At 44.4% G+C, this 21,003-nt stretch overlaps 1 protein-coding gene across 4 annotated transcripts in view; it reads left to right on the forward strand.

Moving 5' to 3' along the window:
• The window catches only part of LOC142582302 (uncharacterized), a 560,510-nt gene that overhangs the window by 100,348 nt on the left and 439,159 nt on the right, over positions 1–21,003 (forward strand). For all 4 annotated transcript variants that reach the window (XM_075691856.1, XM_075691858.1, XM_075691860.1 and 1 more), the window contains exons 2-7: positions 4,829–4,985; positions 7,220–7,340; positions 9,256–9,438; positions 12,686–12,811; positions 14,964–15,181; positions 18,080–18,316. In XM_075691856.1, the coding sequence (XP_075547971.1) occupies positions 4,878–4,985; positions 7,220–7,340; positions 9,256–9,438; positions 12,686–12,811; positions 14,964–15,181; positions 18,080–18,316 (993 nt within the window). In that variant the 5' untranslated portion in view covers positions 4,829–4,877. The remainder of the gene's footprint in view (positions 1–4,828; positions 4,986–7,219; positions 7,341–9,255; positions 9,439–12,685; positions 12,812–14,963; positions 15,182–18,079; positions 18,317–21,003) is intronic.

Consider the following 21,003-nt stretch of genomic DNA (forward strand, 5'->3'; position numbering starts at 1 on the left):
TTCAGCGAGGATAGGTGGGCTGCGCTCTTGGGCAGCCCCGAACTCAACGACCAAACCCTGGCTGTCCAGAGTGCCCGCGATCGGGCCGTCAAGCTAGGCTTGGCGGTCCCTACGTGGGACTAGCCGGGTGGCGCGGGGTCTTCCCTGCGTCTTCTCTGGACCAAAATAAAGTTACTTCACTCACTCACTCACGATTACGATACTCCTCAATTCGAAATTGGAGCGCAGTTGTATACGTGTTTTCATTTCGCGATATATTGGCTGGCGCGGACAATCTGTCTCGTGCGGCACGTTGCAAACGGAGACGTGAACGGTCCCCCGACTTCCTCGCTAATTGGGAGATCGTGAGAAGCGGCGCGTGCGTGACGCGTGGGCGCAATTCACAGCGCAGCCGCCGCAGACATAACTCCGCTCATTCAGCGCTTTGTTTCCATACAGACGACGCTCGCTACTTTGGCCCCATCTCGTAGCCGTCGTTGCCGCAGAGCCCGTCTTGCGCGACCTTACGCTTTTCTTCTCACGCTTTCGCCATACCCTCCTCCTCTGCTTTCCTTGTCGCGCTGTCTTCGCTATCACCGTCTTTCATCTGCCGCTGCTCTCCGCGCTCGCTTTCATCCTTCGCTGTGTTCGCTCGTTTACAAGAGACAACGCCGACGATCGCCGCGGAAACGGGCGCCTAAGGGCTCCGCTCTAAAATTAATATTTCTAACAGTTTGTTAGGAAAACTGACAATATAGCCTTATGGTGCCTCCTTAATTGTGCCGCCACCCGCTGCGGCGCTGCCGGTATTATTTCACCCGACACCTTGTGGCGTGCTAGTCTAAGTATTTCACTAAGTTGACACACATTGAATGAGACCTGGCTTCAATTACGGAATTAAAACTTCTGGCGCCGAATTCACAAACCTTTTCTTTCGCAAGGGCTGTTTTCCATTGGCCGGCGGCCTTTGCTCACATAATGCCCGACGTCATGACTGGTTCGCATCTGCTCTTGCGAACAACCTCATAATGTAAGAAGTGTTTCTTGAACACGGGCCCTGTTATAATACCACTGATTCAAGAATTATTTTCGTGAATATAGGCTCGTGTTGCGCCTTGCTCAAGCACGTATTGGTACTTTAGTTGCAGCGCGGCCCTGCGTGGCCGCTTGTACCCTGCCTGGATTTCTGCGTTTCCAGATCGCATCGTCGGATGTTGTAGGTCGCCACAAAGGGCGAACCTTCGCAGCTACAGTGCACGAAACCCGATACGATGGCTACAGCTACGCGGGATGAATTCGTCGGTTCGCGGCGCGCCATTTCTCTCTCCCTTTCGTTTCGTCATGATCGATGGCCACGCGGCGCGCTAAGTCGCAGCGCTCTCCTGCCCATGAAGGCGCCGTATTAGCTCGCGAGCTCTTTCAACCTAACTATACCAGAACCGGCTCTGTAAAACATTTTCTTGGACGAGTTGGTTCGTAACGAAGAAGGATAAAACAGTAGCGCGGAATAAACCAGGACGAGACGAGTACACAGGGCTGACGCCAGTCCGGTGTTACTCGTCTCGTCCTGGTCTATTTCGTGGTTAATCCAATTCTTCGTTACCAGAACAGTGCAGCGGCGTGGAAGCTACAGAGGAGGCGTGTTGAGGAATTTTATTTATTTATTTATTTATTTATTTATTTATTTATTTATTTATTTATAGATACTGCGATCTTTTACAAGATCTTAGCAGGGTGGGAACATTCAAGTACATCCACAAAAACATACAGTTTAAGCAATCATGCCGACGCTTGAATTCGAAAATGGCAAAAGGACAAAATGCATGGAAAAAGGAGCAAATAAAGTATGTGCGGTTGGTTGAGGGCAGGAAGCCGCTGTAGTGCGTAAAAAGCAACGGCGTCGAGTTTCGACCGCGTTATTTCCTCCTGCCCGTGGAACGATTGCCACAGCAGGGATGTTGGATGCGCGTTGGCGTACGTAATGATTAACAGGAGAACGTCGCATCCTCCTGTTTGTTCCAATCATCCATCCCGTAGCTCTACGCACTTCTGACATCTCTGACTCGCACTACATATTTGTTGCTGTTCAAAGCACGCGCTACCCCAAGTAGTTCTCTTATCGTCGTATACGCTAGTTATGTTCAATTCAGTTCAGTTTATTGTCCTTAAAGACCCCCAGAGGGGGTATTACATGAGGGGTGGGTTTAACATAAGTTCCACATTTGGTACACTTCATTAGTTATATTCAAAGGGATTAATCACACGCTGTAGGAATAAAGACAGGCAAGTGATGCTAACAATGTCACCAGGAAGGCCGTTCCAGTCTTTAGCTGCTCGAGGAATGAACGGGGCGGAAAAATGAGTGGTTCGCGGGCACGCGGCCGTGCGACTTGCTGCGGATGACTGTTGCGGTGAGAGATGCGTGCCTCAGGAACGATGTATGGCGCATGACGAAGGGTACTGAAAAAGAACTTGTGATAGTGCTCAAGACTAGCAGTGCGTCGGCGATTAGATAGTAGTGTTAGTCCGGATTGTGCTTTAAGTGCGGAAATACTGACATCATATGAATATTGTGAGTGAATGAACCTAGTAGCGCGGTTCTGAACAGATTCAAGTGAGGTGATAAGATATGTTTGGTGCGGGCTCCAGATGGCAGATGCATATTCAAGTTTTGCCCGAACAAGGGACTTGTAGGCAAGCAGTTTTACGTTTCGAGGTGCCTGGCGGAGATTACGTTTTAAGTTTTATGTTTCGATACTTCCGGAGTTACTGGGGAACAGCGTAATAAATAAGCACAAAGTCTGGTAATCAGCATTGCTGTTTGTTGGGCGTGTTGGTAAACCGACTTGGAAAGCATATTTAGCGCCAGCGAACAAGGACAGAAGGGAGACACCACAATAGCGCATTGTGGTGTCGTCTCCCTTCTGTCCTCGTTCGCTGGCGCTAAATATGCTTTCCAAGTCTGGTAATCAGTGCACTTCGCTATTCGGCCAAAACTACTAAAAGTCGGCTGTTTGCGCGTTGGTCTACTTACAGTTAATTTTAGGACTGCTGAACCAAGGGCGCCTTCCATTCCGGCCTTCATGCACTATTCCTGCAGGATTCGACTCATTGTCATGCTGGACTGCACAATGTGTGATTTCTTGTGGTGCGTTGAGTGGAATGTACCGGTGCTGTGAGGCTCTCTCCGGATTCTCATCAGATCAGACGTATAGCTTCCACAGCACTGCGCGTTTTAGTGAGAGGCCGTGTGCGTCTAAACCACTCGAGTGTCGGGGACTCCCTTATCGGTCGGCCCAAAACAACTCGTGCCTCTATCAGTGAAATCCTCAAGGCCGATTTGCTGGCGCGTGGTTGTCGTGTGGATTAAGTGATCGCGCGTGGGCTTTTCGAAAAGGAGCACCGAGACGGGAAGAGAGGGCGTATTGAAGGCAGGAGGGGGGAACGGGTTGTAAACGACGCTTATTTTCGCGTGTCCACTCTTCTGCAAGAATAAAACTCTCGCTATCTTGCGCCAGCACCCCTACCCCTCTCCACAAGCGGCGCTGGCGCTGATGTGCCCATCTCCGTCTGCAGAGGCACGCTTCTTGTGCCGCATTTGCTCCGCTTGGGCTTTTTCGTAGCTGTGCAGCTCGTAGGCTCGCACGAAAAAAACAACAGAGAATGCGCGACTGCTCTTCCAGCTGTAGCGGCGGCTTTGCTCTTTTTCGACCAGTTGCGTCGAGGCTTCGTTGCCAGCGGTCGGTCGTTAAAAGTCCGAGGATATCCGCGTGGAAATGAAAACGCTCGACGTATCCTCCTTTTTCTTTACCGTCGTTGTTCTGTTCTTGGATTTCTCCTGGGAACCGGGCGCGCGCTTGGGTGGCGAAACATTTTCTTCTTTCGTTCGTTCTTTCTTTCTTTCTACTGAAATTTTGTTTCGCCTCCGTTCTTGTCCCTCCCAGAAGACTAAACCGCGAGCGACGCCATTCAGCCATGGCAGCCGATTTCCCACTCTCTCGGTTTGTCTTCTCCACCGCTCCTGAACAAAGCTTTATTGGCCGAGCTTGGCCACACTGCCTCCCGGCATCCGCTCCGGCATGAAAGCTGCTCTTTCTATGCAAGGCACTGGTTGCCGAAGGCGCGTTAGCAACTCGCTCACGTCGCCTCGTGGACAAAGGTACAAAGAAATGAACGTCCTTCGCTGTACGACATGTTAAAAGAACGAGCTAGTCTCCACAGGGATAAGAACAGAAGGACAGATTTATAAAATCAAAGTTTCGAATGAGCTTGGCCTCAAAGGACAGCGAAATAGTGTGCACCACGTAAGTAAAAAAAAAAAAAAACCAGACAAGGATGCCGCACAGGTCCCTGAAAAATCCGCACTCCAAATCTATTGACAACAACGCGCCCGTGTGTGCTCATGGACAGTTTCTGTGTTTGCCATAGCGTATATGTATACACATGTGTCGCGTGAGGGCTTGCGAGAAATGCGCGTTCTTTTATCTGTACGTGGGACTGGTGTTATGTCTCGGGTAACAAGTGTCAGAAAGTGAGCTGCATTTCGAGGCCGTCGAACACGACCCCGCCATCTGTATATAGTGCTTGTGACGTCGTGAAATTTAGTGGATTGTCGCGTGCAGCATGCGTGAAAAAAATTTCGTTCCCTCTGCCATGTCTGGCTCCTGTTCATTTGTTTTGACCTCTCCTTGACTGTGCCGTCTGAATAATGCCACTACATTGTTTATCTTACCTTAGATACGGTAATATTCAATTGCGCTTTGAGGACGTTGCCATGTTTTTATCGCCGACCTTGTTAGCACGTCCCGACCCATCGAGTGACTGTGCCGCAATTCCGCTTTCTTCGCAGATGTTCCTGAGGCTACTATGTTGCTGACGTCACCAGAAAGCTTGTGACGATGGCGTCTGTAAGATTGCTCAATTCGTCGGACCTCTACAGCTCACCGCACCACCTCAACGGCAGTTACCACGGCGCCGCCCCGAACGAACGCTCGAGGACGCCCAAGGTAGGAGCGACGCTGTACCCACCGGCCATTGCTTTCCCTTGCGAAGCAAACGCTTGTGCGCCGCGTTTTGTGTACAATTACGGTGACACGAGGTCTCACCTGTTTCGGTTGCCGGCTCGCACCTAAAAACGGCGTAGTTTCTTGCGAGAAAACGCACTCTGCGTTCAAGCACACAAACCAGTGGAAATCCTTGCTCTCTTTTGGAGTTCGCGACAAACGAAGCGTTCGTACTCACGTAACAAACCAGCTCACTGTGTGGATTGCGTGCTCCCTAACACATGTGCTAACACATGTGCTAGAGAATACGGGCTAAACAAAGCGACACACCTACCAGGAGAGACAAATGAACGAGTGGTCTGTGCAAAAATTGGAGGCACACTTGTGGTCTCCTTCGAGTGGTTCCACTGCAAGCAGTCTTGACGACGTCTTCGCGAAACGAGAAACGAAGCGTGCTTCAACGAGCAGAGCAGACTGAGAGAGATGGATGCCGCGTAACAGAGCGAAACTAGGGCGTCGGTTAGCAGTCATTACGAAAGTTATGGCGGCGCAGACAGGAAGTGATTATAGCGCTTCTCCGAGTCCGAATGCGCGAGCTGGCGGCCCCCCTTGCCCAATGGCGTCTTTGGAACGGTGTCACGATGCCGGGCGCCTGTTCCATTAGCCGCTGCCGCGTCTTGGGCACTCCTAGCTAGTAGCGGCGTTAATGATCATCCCGAGTCGCTTTTGGGCGTCTGGCTGTTCTACTGCTTCTGCTGCCTCGTGTGAGGATTTGCGGGCGCCGGCCTCCGGGGCTTCCGCGATGAGCACAGGGCGGTGGTCGTCGGCTGTGGCGTGCCGCGTTCTTTATCCCGGTTTGCTGCTCTGTGCTTTTGAAGTGTTCCGCTGCGCTGCTCTCACTTGACGCGTCGTGGGTAATGTGGGGCCACACTGAATACGGGCAAATCGCGAGTCATTCGTTTACACTGCACCGTTTAGTTGGGAACTGCCTCCGGTCTCCGTAGCTTCAGTGCGCTCACTCTTGCGCTTCTACAGGCGTGCGTTTCATTAGTACAGGCTCGCAAAAGACTTGGAGGGAGGTGTGTACCTGCTGGAGGACCAGGGAAACCTAAGTGTATTTTATTTCTTGCTCGAGTCAAGATTGGGTACGCTGAATGATAGCGCAAAAGTGAAAGACGAGTGGCGAAGCCAGCTTATGCCCACAGTAGCTCCCTAGCTCCCTTATAGGGAGATAGGGAGCATTACACCAGCTGCGGCGCAAGGCCGGCTGGATAATAATAATAATAATAATAATAATAATAATAATAATAATAATAATAATAATAATAAAGAATTGTGTTGTTATTGGGAGAAAAATGATACTCAAATCGCAAGCATCTGTAAGGCTATCGTGCCTGGAAGGGATCTAAATTTGTCCAAACATTGCGAAATGAGGGACATCTAGCAATCACCGCTAATCACCGGGCAACATACTGCTGCGGTTTGTTCACGCGAAAATTGCAGAAAGTTTGGCCATTAGCTGCGATTACCTCCTCTAACGACTGATCCCGCCCCGCCGGACGAGTGATGAAGTAGTTTGAAACGAGTAATACCAGCTGGCACTTCCGTTTCTTTGTTCCTGCTCTACGCGCATTTCTCACCGGGCGTGCATGGTTGCTCCTACAGTGCGGGCGGAGAACGACATGCGAGTTCACCGCAACGGTACTGTGCGCAAAGACACCCTCTTTCACGTCCAAGGGCGCCCACCAGAGCATAACCTCGCCGTTCAGGCGGTAGAAGTTGAGCACGAGCTGGCAGGTTCGATTACGCAGCTTGATTTATTGATTCATGGAGTTTAACGTCCCAGTTGCACTGGGGCTAGGAAGACACCGGACTGCAGGAAGGATATGTTGTGAATGCGGCCGGGAATTGAGTCCGCGACCTTCCGTAACTTCACTCAGTAAACGGTGTGGAGTTCAAGCAGAACCCCACGTAGCCACTTATCCACCGAGCTGAGTGGTTCCGTTTTGTCAAGCTCATTCACATGGGGGCGGAATGCAAAACCGCTCGCACGTATTTAGGTATATATTTGCATGGTAAAGACCCCCAGGCGGTCAAAACGGTGCACTCCGCTACGGCGATTCTCGTTGGCCCATTGTTGATTGGGAGCGTTAAACCTTATCAGTCAACCGTGCCGAGGTAATTTTAGCAGTTGTCGCTGTGAGAGGCTTACGCGGAGGTGTATGCCGTCATCGCAGAATGACCTGGAGGTGATCGAGACGAGCCACGCGGTTCGGCTGCAGCAGGAGAAGCCGCACCTGGTGAGCCTCGGCGGAGGAAGGCTCAGCACGTCCGTCACCATACACCCGCTCCCTGAAGGTATGCCTGCCTGCTGCAGCTAGCGCTGCAAGTTCCGCGTCGTCCTGGAAACGCGCTGAAAAAATGTCCTTGGGAGTCCTTTTTTCGATGGCTTACGAGTGGGCATGCCCTTGAAACTCGTTTCCTGTACAAAGGTCCGCGTCCACCTGTACAGGAAGTAAAAAGTTCTAGAGACGACGCGCAATGAAATGGCCTATAGCCGTGGCGTATATACCCCCCGAGAATTCAATGCACTTGTCACATTGTCCAAGAAAAAAAAGAAAAAGAAAAGAAGTTATTTGATAAAAACTAAGAAAAATGTTGTGAATGGTGGTCGGCTAAGGTACTGCTGTGCTGTGTCAATTTCTGTAAGATGCATTAATTAGCTGGCACTTTTTGAATTATGAAGATGCGGTAAAGGTATTGCTGAATAGTTGAGTTTGACGTTGGGCAGTGAAGTGCACTTCAGGTTTCGTCATACCGCGCGTCCTTGAATGTCTAAAGTGGGCTTTGTAGCATTACATGTTTTGGTGCAGAGAAACGTGATTTACAGGCGTAGCGAGTGCGGCAACAGTTACCAAAGATAAAAAGCGACAAGAACATCTAATGGAAAAACAGGAGAACACAGCGTTCATAAAGAAGGATATTAAGGCCAACTGGTGCATTCTATACACGAGCCGTCAATCCGTATTTTAACAATGAAAAGAAATTATGGGTTGTCGGAGGATAAAACGGGCAATGTGCCTATACTAGTTACATTGCGCAGCTGTGAGTGTTTCCATTTGCGGAATATATTATTATTATTATTATTATTATTATTATTATTATTATTATTATTATGGGTTAGCTGAAGCATATTTATTTACTGAATGTGTGCGAAAAAAGTCAGTTTCGCCCGAAAGGTGTGCACTGTTTGCGACAACAAGTTATTAGACAGCTGTACAAATTATTAATGATATTAATTTTATCGTCCATGTAAACTGCTGTTAAAATTCTCTAATTAAATTAGCAAGCATGGTGCGACGCACGCACAGGCAAACATGAACACATATCACTCACTCGATGACCGCCGACACCCGCTGCCAGCACGCTTGACGTGAGGAAGAGTGGCAGCGGCGGCGAGCGAATTGCCTTTCGTGCTGGCTATCGCTTCAACGGGAACTAGGCCCTCGAGAACACAGCGCACACGCAGCCATCAATTATCTTGGGTTGCCTAACCTTTGCACCCACCGCAGATTGCCTCCAAGATACGGGGCGCGCGGCCGCGCTCAGCCTTTACTCCCTCCGCGGCTGAGCGACCGGAGTAGGAACGGACCAGCGCTTTAACATGCGTCCCTCCCCCTTTACATTTTCTCTAGCGCGCAAACTTCACGCTCCCTTGCGCGCGCGAGAAGATGGCGCGGATCCTTCCCGTCCTCCTCCCTTGCGCACGCGACATCAAGCCACCATTCTTCTCGGCTCACCCTCGCGCACTTACCCTTGTACCTACATCAATCAGCTCGCTGCCGCGATTTTATCGGATTTTGTCTTTGTACGAAACATGACGGCGACGACGACTGCGGAAATTTGCCTGGTGTATCCATAAAATTGCTATCGCAATTAAAAAGAAAGAAACCAGGCACAATTGTGTAACCTTACAGGATCGCAACCCGATTTCCAGCAAAGTTGTTAGTTCAACTAGCTCATGAAAAATTAAGCCGGTACTGATAACCTGCTAAAGCAACTAATTATTTCCATTGCGCTATTTCCGCCCAGTAGTGCATGCTCTTTTGTTACATATATTTTCTACTGTCTTTTATTTTTTCATGACTTTATCTGTGGATGCTCATTATCTTTACTTATGTAATGCCCTGTTATGTTAATGGCCTTAATGGATCAAGTGACAGTGACGACCGCAATAAGATGATGATGAGGGTGGCAATTTTTTGCTTTCTAGGAAAGACAAGAATAGGAAGGAATGATGCTCCTGTGCTACAGGACATTGTGGTTCACGGGCCAGCTGTTGAGGCTGAACATTGTTACATCCAGAATGAATCTGGAAAAGTTACCCTGCATCCCCTCGGAAAAGTGATATCCATAGATGGAATGGCAATTACCGAGCCATCCAGGCTACATCAGGGTATGTTCATTTTGCTGTGTTCATGCTGTGTTTCCTCTTGGGATGACCACTGCTTGTCATACTTAGAAGAATAATCTTCATTGCAGTAAGCTTAACAGGTATGCTTTGAGCTGTTTCTTAACAGAAAGTCAGTCAGTGCCCTAGGTTAATATGCCCTTAGGAGAGCATAATCATCAGACCTTCATATTAAATTCGAGCTACAATCTGGGTGGTAATACTACTTAGGCATTACCTTGATGTCTAAAAAGCACTGCACATGTAGAATTTTGCCTGAACACTTTCTTTGTAACAGCATTTGCTATTTTATATTAATCTGTGTAGCCATCTCTGTCATAGATACTCACTGGCACCATACCCAGTGGCTCAAGTTATCTACTCAGCACCACTGAGTAGGTGCCCAAATAGATAAGCAGAACAAGAGGCAATTACTGTTACTGTGATTATTGACACTCAGTGCAAATCGAAATTAATGAACACCAACTAGTCTAGTTCATCACCTTACTGAAGAAGGGATGAAGTCTGTAACAGAAAATTAAAGAAGTTGGCTACAGAGAAGTCGGGGAGTAGTTGGCAACAGAAGCAGCTGACTGTACAGAAAGAAGTTGAGTGAACAAAAAGGGACCAGAGCATCCATTGAGTAAGGTGCATTGAGCTACGTAAACAGGAAGAAGTAAAGACTGTTCAGTGAAAATCAAAGCGCTTCCGTTGTCACTGACTCCATGCGTAAGTGTGGGATTCACCAATTCTTTTAAAAAAGGGAAACATATGAACACATTTTATGCTAGCTTGTATTGTTCACTCATTGCAATTTTTACAACAAACACATACCTAAAGGAATTTGAAGCTCTTTGAACAAGTGAAAAAATCTATAGTGTACTTTATTTTTCGTTTCAGTTATTCAGTTTCGTTTCAGTTATTTTTCGTTTAAGTTTGGATGGTTATACAGTAGAAGCACTTTATATGGTGTTTGCAACAGTAAATGTGAGTGTTGGTCTGAATTGAGTTTCTATTTTTTTATTAGGGAAAGAAAGAGGGAAATAACTTTTTCACTATAGTCTATACAGGTGAACCAGGTAAACCTTGTTGTAGTAAACACAGTTAATGTTGGCATGGACATTGCATACTAAATGTGCGTTGCCCCCTTGCAGTGAGGAGAAGTTGATGTTCAACGCATAATCCAGCATGTGAGCTACAGGCACAGCACGATGGTGGCGATAATAAATCATTCTACATTGGTAATTTATCAGTGTTCTTATGTTCATGGCCGTTTGTTGGTAACATTTTATCTAATATCTTTTGTGCTGAAATAAACTGTCAGAGCGACTGTACTTGTAGTGAGCCACCATATTTATTAAACATTTAGAAACAATTAGCTCAACCTCAGATATTTTATACTCGTGGCCTGGTCCTGCTGCACTTTCCTGCATTGTGGGTTTTACATGTCTGCTAGCCTTTCTTGTATGCTTTGTGAGGGAGCGGCATTCTAAAGTTACAACAGTTGTTCCATGTTTCTGTTCCACGTCTCCGAATGAGGAAGACAACTGTGAGTATTAAGTGCACTTACTTTTGCATACCAAACCGTGATATTCTGGAAGCATTGCTTTTTTCCCTGCAATTTTTTTCTGTTGTCATTGCACAACTTTTGGTTTTATTTTATGCTTTTTTTTCAATATGCATTTAATTAGCTTGATGAATCGTTTTGGATCGCTGCACTCTTTAGTTTATTGCATTCTTTGGCACATTATGTGCATTCTTCTTATACTTACTAGTGATAAATGTCCTTGTTCATGTGTAGCCATTTTTTTTTGTATAGCCAGTTGCAATGTTTTGTGGATGCACTGCAGTTCACTGATGCTGCCGTGTTTCAATGCATGGTGGCTTGCAACTTCATCAAGCTGTCTATTGTAGTAGTGTTTACAGATTTCTCCCCTGTGTCATGTACATCATATATTACTACCAATGCATATTAGTGTTATCAGTATTCTTATCAATATATTGCATCTATTTATTCAGTGCATTGGCAAATCTATTGAGACCATTACTTTTTCTTGCTTTCTTTGCACTCTACTAGAATACTGATGCTGTGTATTGCTTATGCTTATTTGTTAGTAGAGCTTTACTGGCAATAGTTCTCCTGAATCATGTTTTTAATTAGAAAAATCCTTTCTTGATGCTTGCACATAAATTGAATGCATGCTCTCTTTTTATTATCGTTATGATATTCATTGTGGTTGCAGCAGTGGCTGAAGGATGCAACTTGTTGAGGGGGCAAAATATGCAACATGCAAGACCGGCCAAATGAAGGAAATTTAGCGTACTATGAGCCTCTACAAATGCGTTACCACTGACTGATTTGGACATCCTTCTCACTCACCTCCTTCTGCCAGCTAGCCAACTTGTTAATAAAAAAAACTACAAAGCACTTTCATTTCTCTTATCATTTAGCAATATAACTTACAAACTAATCAACAATTAGCTAGTTAAAAAGAGCACCACTGTGTTGTCTTCTACAAAGTTTATATCAAGACTGCATAGTCAGCCCTGCACTTCGTTCTTGCACTAAATTGAATAATGTTGTGGGATACAAGTTGTTCCGGCTTCAGTATCTGAGGACAAAAGTGCTGTAGTGCAGATTGTATAGCCAAATCAAAGATGCTCATCATTATTTTTAGTTGCAATGCTGCTACATACTAGAAATGGACACAGCTAGTGCCCAACATTGCTATGTTTCTTCAAGACTTAGAATTGCACTGCAAGTTTGATGTTCTTACACAACACAGATAATAAGCCGAAAGTTTATTTTGTGGTAGCTCAGAAAAGCATTGTGCTCACAAGGTTTAGGCTTTCCAATGTCATTGATGAAACCTACTCACCATACAGGCTGCAACACTCTGCTCCACCTTTGTAACTTTAGTTACACTTATTTTTGCCAGAGGGCATTTAGTTTTGCTAGGAGAAATTGGTCATATCAGCTTTTATTTGCATTTCGTTTGACACAAGAAGAGCTGTGCAGGAAAAGTGGGCAGTTGTAATATAGCTTGCTACTGTTTTGTAGTATGGAACAGCTAAGAGAGGGACTAAATTGTAACATGCCAATTTTCAGTGGCATATGTCGGCTGCTGGAGGTACTGTTGTGTGCAGCTATATAGAATAGGATTGGAATATGATTGGCATTGCATAATGTTTTGCAGAAGCATTGTTATTTGCATTCATGGTTGTATCGGTTATGTGTTGTGCCATTTTTCAGGCTGCATGATTTGCATCGGAAGGTCAAACTTTTTTCGCTTTAACCATCCTGAGGAAGCCGAGAGTCTCAAGAAAGACCCTCTCCCAAATGCGAGGCTACCACCCATGTCTAATAGCTTTCGTCCAGGTTAGTAATTCCTTAGTAGTTTTAGATGTGTGTGGTGGTTTTTACATATGCAGATCTGCTCACTTAGCTGAAACCACAACATGTACACATGTGCAGGTAACTCTGTTGTCACTCTTATGCCCTTGTCATTTTGTGCCCTGTGTTTTTATTCTGACAACTTTGAAATTGCATGAACAATTGTTCTGAAAAGATGAGGCGTGCAGACAGGACACAAGAGAAGAGAAGTGGACAACACGAACTGTTGTGTGCAGTTATCAAGATATCTCGTTACGTTGATGATTACCTGATTTTCTGCAATAGAGAAGGATTTGATTCTGCTGCTACCTCAATAAGTGACCAATTTAAACTTTATGAATGAGGATTTAAGTTTACAAAGGAATTTCCTCAGCGACGCGTAATTTAGTTTCTGGACATTTCCTTGATTTTCGAACAAAATCACGTTTGTTGGCAGTACTCCCCAAGTTCTTCGAAGCCGTTGTTAAACTTTCAATCCAAACATTCCAAAGTAGTAAATAATGGATTTGCCATGTCGTGCCTTAAGCCTTCTGTCACCAGATCCTGCATGCACAAAATGAGCGCCAGTTTTAATGAACAGGTCCGGTGCCTATTAGAAGCAGGCTATCCTAGTGTAGCAGTGGCCACTGTGGCTGAACGCCTAAAGAAGTCGGTTTCGAGGGGGGTGGACGTGATTACAGAAAGCAGTAATACAAAAAAAAAAGAGTAATGGCTATTCCATACATTCATTCAGTATTGCTTAGGCTTAGAAAAGTTGCCAGTAGATATGATGTTAATGTTGCTTTCACTGCTCCCAATAAGCTGGGTAAGATATGCGCTGCTGTGCAGAGGAAAAAGGAGCAGGTAAAAGGCAAAAAAAGAACAGATATTTGTCCAGTGAAGCACAATAAGAACTACAGTTTTACTGACTGTCGTATGGGTGTGGTTTATAATGTTCCCTTTAGCTGTGGCCAGTTCTACGTAGGGCAAATGGGGCAGTGTATCAATCAGAGGCTAATGGAACATAAAAAGTTGTTAACCGTTGGACCGCCTTCTAATCTTTCCCTACATTGCCAAGATTGTAACTGCATGCCTAAGTTAGATGAATGCGCGATATTGTACAGGCACAAGAATGAAGATATGCGTCTTATGGTAGAGGCAATGCATATCTATAATGGTGGAAGTGCGTGCGTGAGTCAGCCTTCGATTACTTTACATAAGGAAGAGATTAAGTGCCTTAACAGTTATCTCTCACGTAGACCGGCACATGTACCTGATTGACACGTGGTGGTACCATTCCAGAGCTTGCGCAGATGAGTTTTGTGTCTTCTTTCTTTTTTCGCCTCAGTGCTCTCTTCAGTTGATAGTCGGCGTTCGTGTTGCCCACTTATCTTTTCTTGTGTCCCGTCTGCACGTCTCACCTTTTCTTGCATAATGAATCCTTACCAACTAGCTCAGCTTTCTGTCGTTCTAAAAATTGTTCTGAAATATATGGTGATGCATGTATATAAGTACCGTATTGTCTTTAGCCATAAGATTTAGATTTACTGACCATGCTCACTGCTGTCATTGTTGTTAAACATTGCTTTTCACTCTGGGCACAAGTTTGCCCAATAAAGTGTTTGATTCTTCATTCACATTTCTGCTAGTGCACCTTTCTGCTAGTGTTTCTACTTCTTCACTGCCATGTAGCATTGTAACACTGCTGTCTTTGCTGGAACATTGTCAACATGTACACAAAAAAAATTTAGTATAATGTTGAGCAGTTTTTGGTGGTCTTAAAATGCACATAGTCCAGTATGCTTGTGGCGGGCACACTCGTGATTTTGGGTGCAGATTCAATTATTAGTCTCACCAAGCCTCAATGCAAGTTAAATGTTTGACCCAACAGTATCAAGTATAGATTCGGGACTTTTCATAAAATTTAGGACAGCCTTGCAGTATTTGGCACAGTTGGTAACTCTATGATTTTAACTGTCAAATGTTTCTGAAGTAGCCAGTGGGAATATCCACCAAGATAACACCTGGTTGGTGTTTGTCAGCACACATTTACACATGAATTTGTAAATTGTTGGTGAGATGCAGATGGTATGTATGAGTCAAGGAAGCAATATTGGTGCAATCTGCAAGTAGCTCTTATGATTATTTTCTTGTGCAGTAACGGAACCTCCTGTCCGTTTTGTGGGCAATCCTGGTGCACCTTCTACAGCTTCATTTGACATGGACAACAGTGTCGATTTTGTCGAGAAGGTTTCAAAATTCGAGTTCCTCGCCCACAACCGGTCACCACCGGTCGCCTCATCTGAGAGTCCTCGCTGGTTTGTTCGGGATGGGATAAGGGTGTCGGCATCGCCTCCTTCACGAGCTTGCGAGCAGGTTGGTTTTCCTGTCACTGTGGGTAAGACTTGAGCATTTTGTGCTGACTGCTTATCTCAAAGTTTCTGATATGAAAATTTACCTTTTTGCTGGTGCCATGCTATGGTGTGCACATTCGGCTTTTGGTCATGTGTTTAGAATGGTGCACATTGTAGCAATCATTGCTTCCCTTGTAATGAAACTCTCAGAGTGATAGGTTGTCATGAGTTAATGTACTACTCTGTGGCCTGATAAAGCAGGGCTAACAGGCATATTACATTCTTACCATTGTTGCCAGATTTCACCGAGTGACATAGTAAAAAAAATAGAATGACTTAGACCCAAACATAGCATGACATGCAGCTAACCCAAGAAATTTGTTGTCATGCCAAAATTGTTAATTCTTCTAAAGTTGATAGATCACCATGCATTTCTTTTTATGAGGTCTCATTTCATGTGTTTGGTGGTTAACGAGCATGCAGAATCAGGGTAACATGAGAGTATTATTGTAACTTCAGTAGCATCCGTATTAATTACTAACAAGCAGTGAAGCTTAGCAAATCATGCTATGTATGAGTGCATTGCATGCAATGTGGAGGTTTTGGGTTCAGCTACCACCGGTGGCAAGGTGTCCTTTCTTCCACTTTTCCTCTCTTAAGAACTTGAAGCTTCTGAAAAATTTATTTCTCATCTATAATTATTTATACAAATAAAAATTACAAGACAGTCAATTTTTCGTATGCTTTTCTTCATTTCATTGTCTGTTGGCTTCGATATTTGATATTCAAGCAATACTTAGTTGATGAACTCCATAACTGGAGGATAATGGCACTCGAGTGTTCTCATTTGGATCATGCTTAAGAAATACTTGTGGGCTAGTTGGTGGGCCATTATCACTTCAAAAGTAGCATACTTGTTGAGACATTGAGGAACATTAAATCACATAAGCTCAGCGCTCATGTTTGTGTGATTTAGTGTTTGTCCACGTCTCAAAAGCACTTTGCCTTTGAAAAGACGGTCATTTGGATCAAATTGCTGCGTATTTTCTTGCCCACATGCCAAATGGAGCGGCACAGAACTTGGGAATGCATTAATTCAGTTTGTATTAGAGTTGGGCGAATATCAACTTTTCCAAATACAAATGGAATACTAATAGTAAGTATTGAATATTGAATTGTATATTGAATGGTCAAATGCAGGCGCACATATTTACAGGAGGAATATTTATTTCGGTCTACCGTATTTACTCGATTGTTGCGCTCACCCGTTTTTCGGGACAGAAAAAAAAAGGAAAAAAAGAAACGCCCTCAATTGGAACATGCACCTGTTTGCCATGACCTAAAGAAAAGAAAGTCCTTTACTGTATCACCCATCTCATTCTTTCATACAGAAGTACAACTTTCTCTCATTTGGGAAAAACAAAGATTTACTCCCAATGAACTAAAGTTGCGATAAATAAAATAAGTCGCATTTTTGTGCGAAAGGCGAAGCATCAATTACGATATCAAATTAGTAGACAGCTATACGAAAAGTAAGGATAGTAGTTTTATTGGCCGTATGAACTTTTAAAAATTCCCTTACTAACTAAATTAACAAGCATGGTGTCACGCGCACACAAGCATGAACATGCCTCACTCAATGACCACAGAAACTCTCAATGCTGGATTGAGGAAGTGCGGTAGCAGAAGTGAGGGAATTGACCTTTGTGTGGCCTCTCGCTTGGATGCAAACTAAGGGACGGGAACACAGCGTGATGCTCCTGGATGCATAGACTCTTGTCTCCGCCGCAGATTGCTTTCAAGATACGGGCCGCTTGGCCATGTCGTATGTAGCAGCCGTTAGGGTAGAACGCCTTTCCTGTTTGCGCCAATCTCGCACGCAAGTTTCGGGAACTCCGAACGCCCGTGATGCGGCTTGATTTCCTTCAGTCTCTGCACACGTGATCGCCTTCATTTTAATTGCGGCATTGTGATGAACTCAGCATGTCTTTGCAGCTGGCACTTCCATGCTGATAGAGTAAACGCAGAAAATGGAAAGACGGACGGTGCACTAACCTAAGTCAAAGAAAGAAAGCATTGCTTAAACACACGTACCACAGCACATAAAGAAAGAGCTACGGTAGCAAGGCTCGAAGCGCGGCCATTTTGAAATGCTGATGGTGATACGGTAGCTCAAATTTAAGGTGATACTCGATTCTAACATGCAGGCAATTTTTGGACCCATTTTATCAGAAAGAGAGTGTGCGTTAGATTCGGGTAAGTACGGTAATTGCATATCACACTTGTACTGACTAGAAAACAAGCACAGTCTGCTATAAAGCGCAAGTAGCATCAGTTTTAACAGCTAGAAGATCACTTAATTTGAATAAAGAGCTGCATCTATAGCTTCTCAACATCTTTAGAGCCTCTTTGTAAACAAGCTTTTCAAGACTTCCATAGCCAATTTCGTTTTTGCATTGCTTTGAGAGATGTTTCTCCTTGTTACACTTCTGATAACTTGCAATACTTTGTTTAGCAGACGAAGAACAGTAAGCCAACTTTAACAGTCGGTTGATGCGAAATGTTTGGTTAGTTTCAGTATTCAAAAGTAACAAATAGTTCATTTTGAATTTGAATATAAAGAGTTAGTTTGTAATATTCTGTTTGTATTCGATACTTCCAAATTCACCCATCCTTAGTTGTATAGATTGTTGCTGTGCGCATCACGACCCTTTGTACCAAACATGTGAGGGACCTTTCTTAAAAGTCCATAAAACACCTTGTGTTTATGGCGCTCTTGATATCTTGGGTGCATTGTACTTCAGCTGTAGAAAAAGGCAGCATGCCTTTGCTAGGCTGTTTCCTGGGTGAAATTCGGCTTATCTTTTATACTACAGTTCACTCTCTATTTGTGTTGGTTAACTTACATGTGCCTGCGCAGTCACCTTCCCTGCGGGGCCCTCCGAGCAAGCCAGCTCCTCGCTTCACCCCAACACCTCCCCTGTCGTCCTCGCCCAAGTCACCAAAGTCTCCCCGGGTGAGCGCGTTGTCTGGCCGGGCGAGTCCCTTGGTGGCCGGTGGCCGCTGCACCCCCACATCGCCACGCCTGGGCCACCGTGTAGCCAGCCATGAGGACATACGTGCCTGTGAGGTGGAGTTGACTCAACAGCATCGCAGGGTTAGTGCACAACCAACGCCAAGGTCTGCAGCACGCAGCAGTGACCGACACGGGGGCACAACCATGCCCTTTAGTGCAGCGAGGGGATGACATCACAGTGTGACTTGGCATTTAAAGCACAGGATAAGAGATGAAGGGGACAAATGGATGTGTGCTCCCAACTTGAGTTTATTGATCACTTAGCCGTTTACTTATTTCAAGAAATTTTTCACGCAGAATGCTTATTTGTTTTATTGCTAATTGAAAGTATTCCAATTATAAAAAGCAGGTTTTTGAGGCAGAAAAATATAACTGAATTATAATATAAATAAAAGTAGTTTTCCGCAGTTGTATGAATGAATGAATGAATGAATGAATGAATGAATGAATGAATGAATGAATGAATGTAGCACAAGCTACCTGCTAGTAACCAGCAGAGGTTTTGGAAGTAATATATAAAGTGATTTTTCATCTTTCTCACTGTTGGCGCGCATGTTAGTGTGCTTATTTTACTAAGGGACCTTTGGCAGCGAGTGGTACAGCTTAAGAAAGGAATTACACAGAGTGACATTCCTCTTGGTTTCATCAGCTATCATCAAACCAGCTCATTGTCTAAAAAAACTTATTATATTATAAAAATTCAGCAAGCGAGCTTACTGAAAACTTCTTGCAGGGTACAACCAAAAAAGGAAACTATGGAGGCTCCCATGGAACACTGTTCAGTTCCACTAACGTGCACCTCTGATGTCGTGCTCTGAGATTTCCTCTTGGTCTTCGCCTGAAGAGTTGCTGATCTCTTGTATTCGCCTTATGAAATGATGTTCACCTCGGTGTCTCAAGCATCTGTGTCGGAAGAGGATGCTGATGAAGACAAGAAATTCATATTTTTTTTTTGAAAATAGGCCAGCGATACATGCATCTATAACGTATTGCCTATGCTGGATGCCATTTTAAAAACGCTGCTTGCAATATGAAAAATGCGCTCCAGTTGTAGAAGAAAGAAATACATCACTGGGCACATACTGCCATCTGCTGATCGAAAAAATAATTAAGCTGTGGCCGAACATCTTTTGTCCGAAACGCTGCAGCGGTGAATGAATACAGCCACGATGAGCCGTATTCATCCTAAATGTCTTGGGGGCGCATTGACTTGGGCGATCAGCATTCGTATGAAATGGTTAAGGGGGTTAACCTAAAAATAAAAACAAATAACCAGAGTACATATGTGCAGAACGGCTGACATATGGCAAGAAAACAATGAAAAATTTAAAACAGAATGAAGGCATGCAAATCAAAGCCTGCCTCTGCTCCCCAATATTTAAGATAATCAGCTTGACTAGTATGTAGCACAACAGACAGAACATGGATACATGTATACAGCTGTATTTTTTATGTAGCTTTTTTATATCATGTGTTTGACTGGTACAATTATCTCTGTTCCTTCCATTGTGCTGTACTATACAACTGAATTTGGATTTATTAGAGTGCCCCTCACCAGCTTTGGAGATTGCAAACAGACAGTTGCAATTTGTAGATTGTGCAGGGAAAATTGTGTCAGCAAGCTGTTACATTGATGTACAATGTGAAAATTGCTGAAAATTCAAATGATAGCTTACACCCTCTTTTCAGAGGAGTCACAAATCTCGCGAGCAGAGATGTTACGTGTGTTAAATGCATTCCACATTAAATGCATTCCTCCTGCAGTGTACAAATAGCCAACAGCAGCATCAATAATTTGGGAATTCCTGTGAAATGCATAGCATGCGAAAGAGCCTCCAAAAATTTGTCATGCAGTGTGAAAAGAAAGGAGGAAAAAGAAAGATAATGTTGATGTTGGCATGTATGAAGGGGTAATTACATGCTCTGCAACTAACTGCATTGAGTACAATTGTGTTTACTTTCGCCCTATGCAATGTGTAATCTCATGCAATGTTCATGTTTGTCCACTACGAAAGTCACAACTTCAATCTCATGAAGTTTTTATGCTTATGCACTCATAAGCTGAGCCGAAATTCAAGCACAAAGTCAGGTTGGGAGGCACAGCGTCAGACATCTATGCAGCAATGTCACAAGGATAAAGGCAATGTATGATGCTTGTATAGGGAAAAAATGGTGATGACAGGTGAATGCATAAAGAAATACAACACACATTAGCTACATCTAAGCTTTGCATATCTCTTGCATCACAGTGGCAAATAGCCATTCTGGAGGATTGACCAAGAATAGGCACACTCTCTGTGGCATCGACATAAGGGCTAAATAAAAAAAAAATCAATTAAGTTAGAAAGATCTGTTAAACATAACATGTTATTCCATTAACAGGTTGATGTGCTTTCAAGATACATGTTAAACTACATTGGATGTTCAGGTTTTATGCAAGAATTTGTTTATTATGCACAACAGAGGTACATTTAATGGCACTATTACTTTGTCGGTTGGTACACAGAGGCTACAAAAGTGCATTGGATAGTACTTGCATCCAGTGCACATATGACCTTCATATACTATATCCACAAACATATCTGCCGAAATACTGATTGACCCAGCAGCAGACAGCAGCAGCAGCTATGCTAAACCAAGATGGTAGGTAAGAAAAACTGCATATTTAAAAGTAAATAGATGTCATGACATAAACATTGTGTGGACCCTTGGCTCCTATGTCGGAGAAGGTAGAACAGAAATGTTTCTTCTGGGAGCTGGTAGACGTA

The sequence above is a fragment of the Dermacentor variabilis genome, chromosome 5 (genome assembly GCF_050947875.1).
Source record: "Dermacentor variabilis isolate Ectoservices chromosome 5, ASM5094787v1, whole genome shotgun sequence".
Classification (NCBI taxonomy): domain Eukaryota; kingdom Metazoa; phylum Arthropoda; class Arachnida; order Ixodida; family Ixodidae; genus Dermacentor; species Dermacentor variabilis.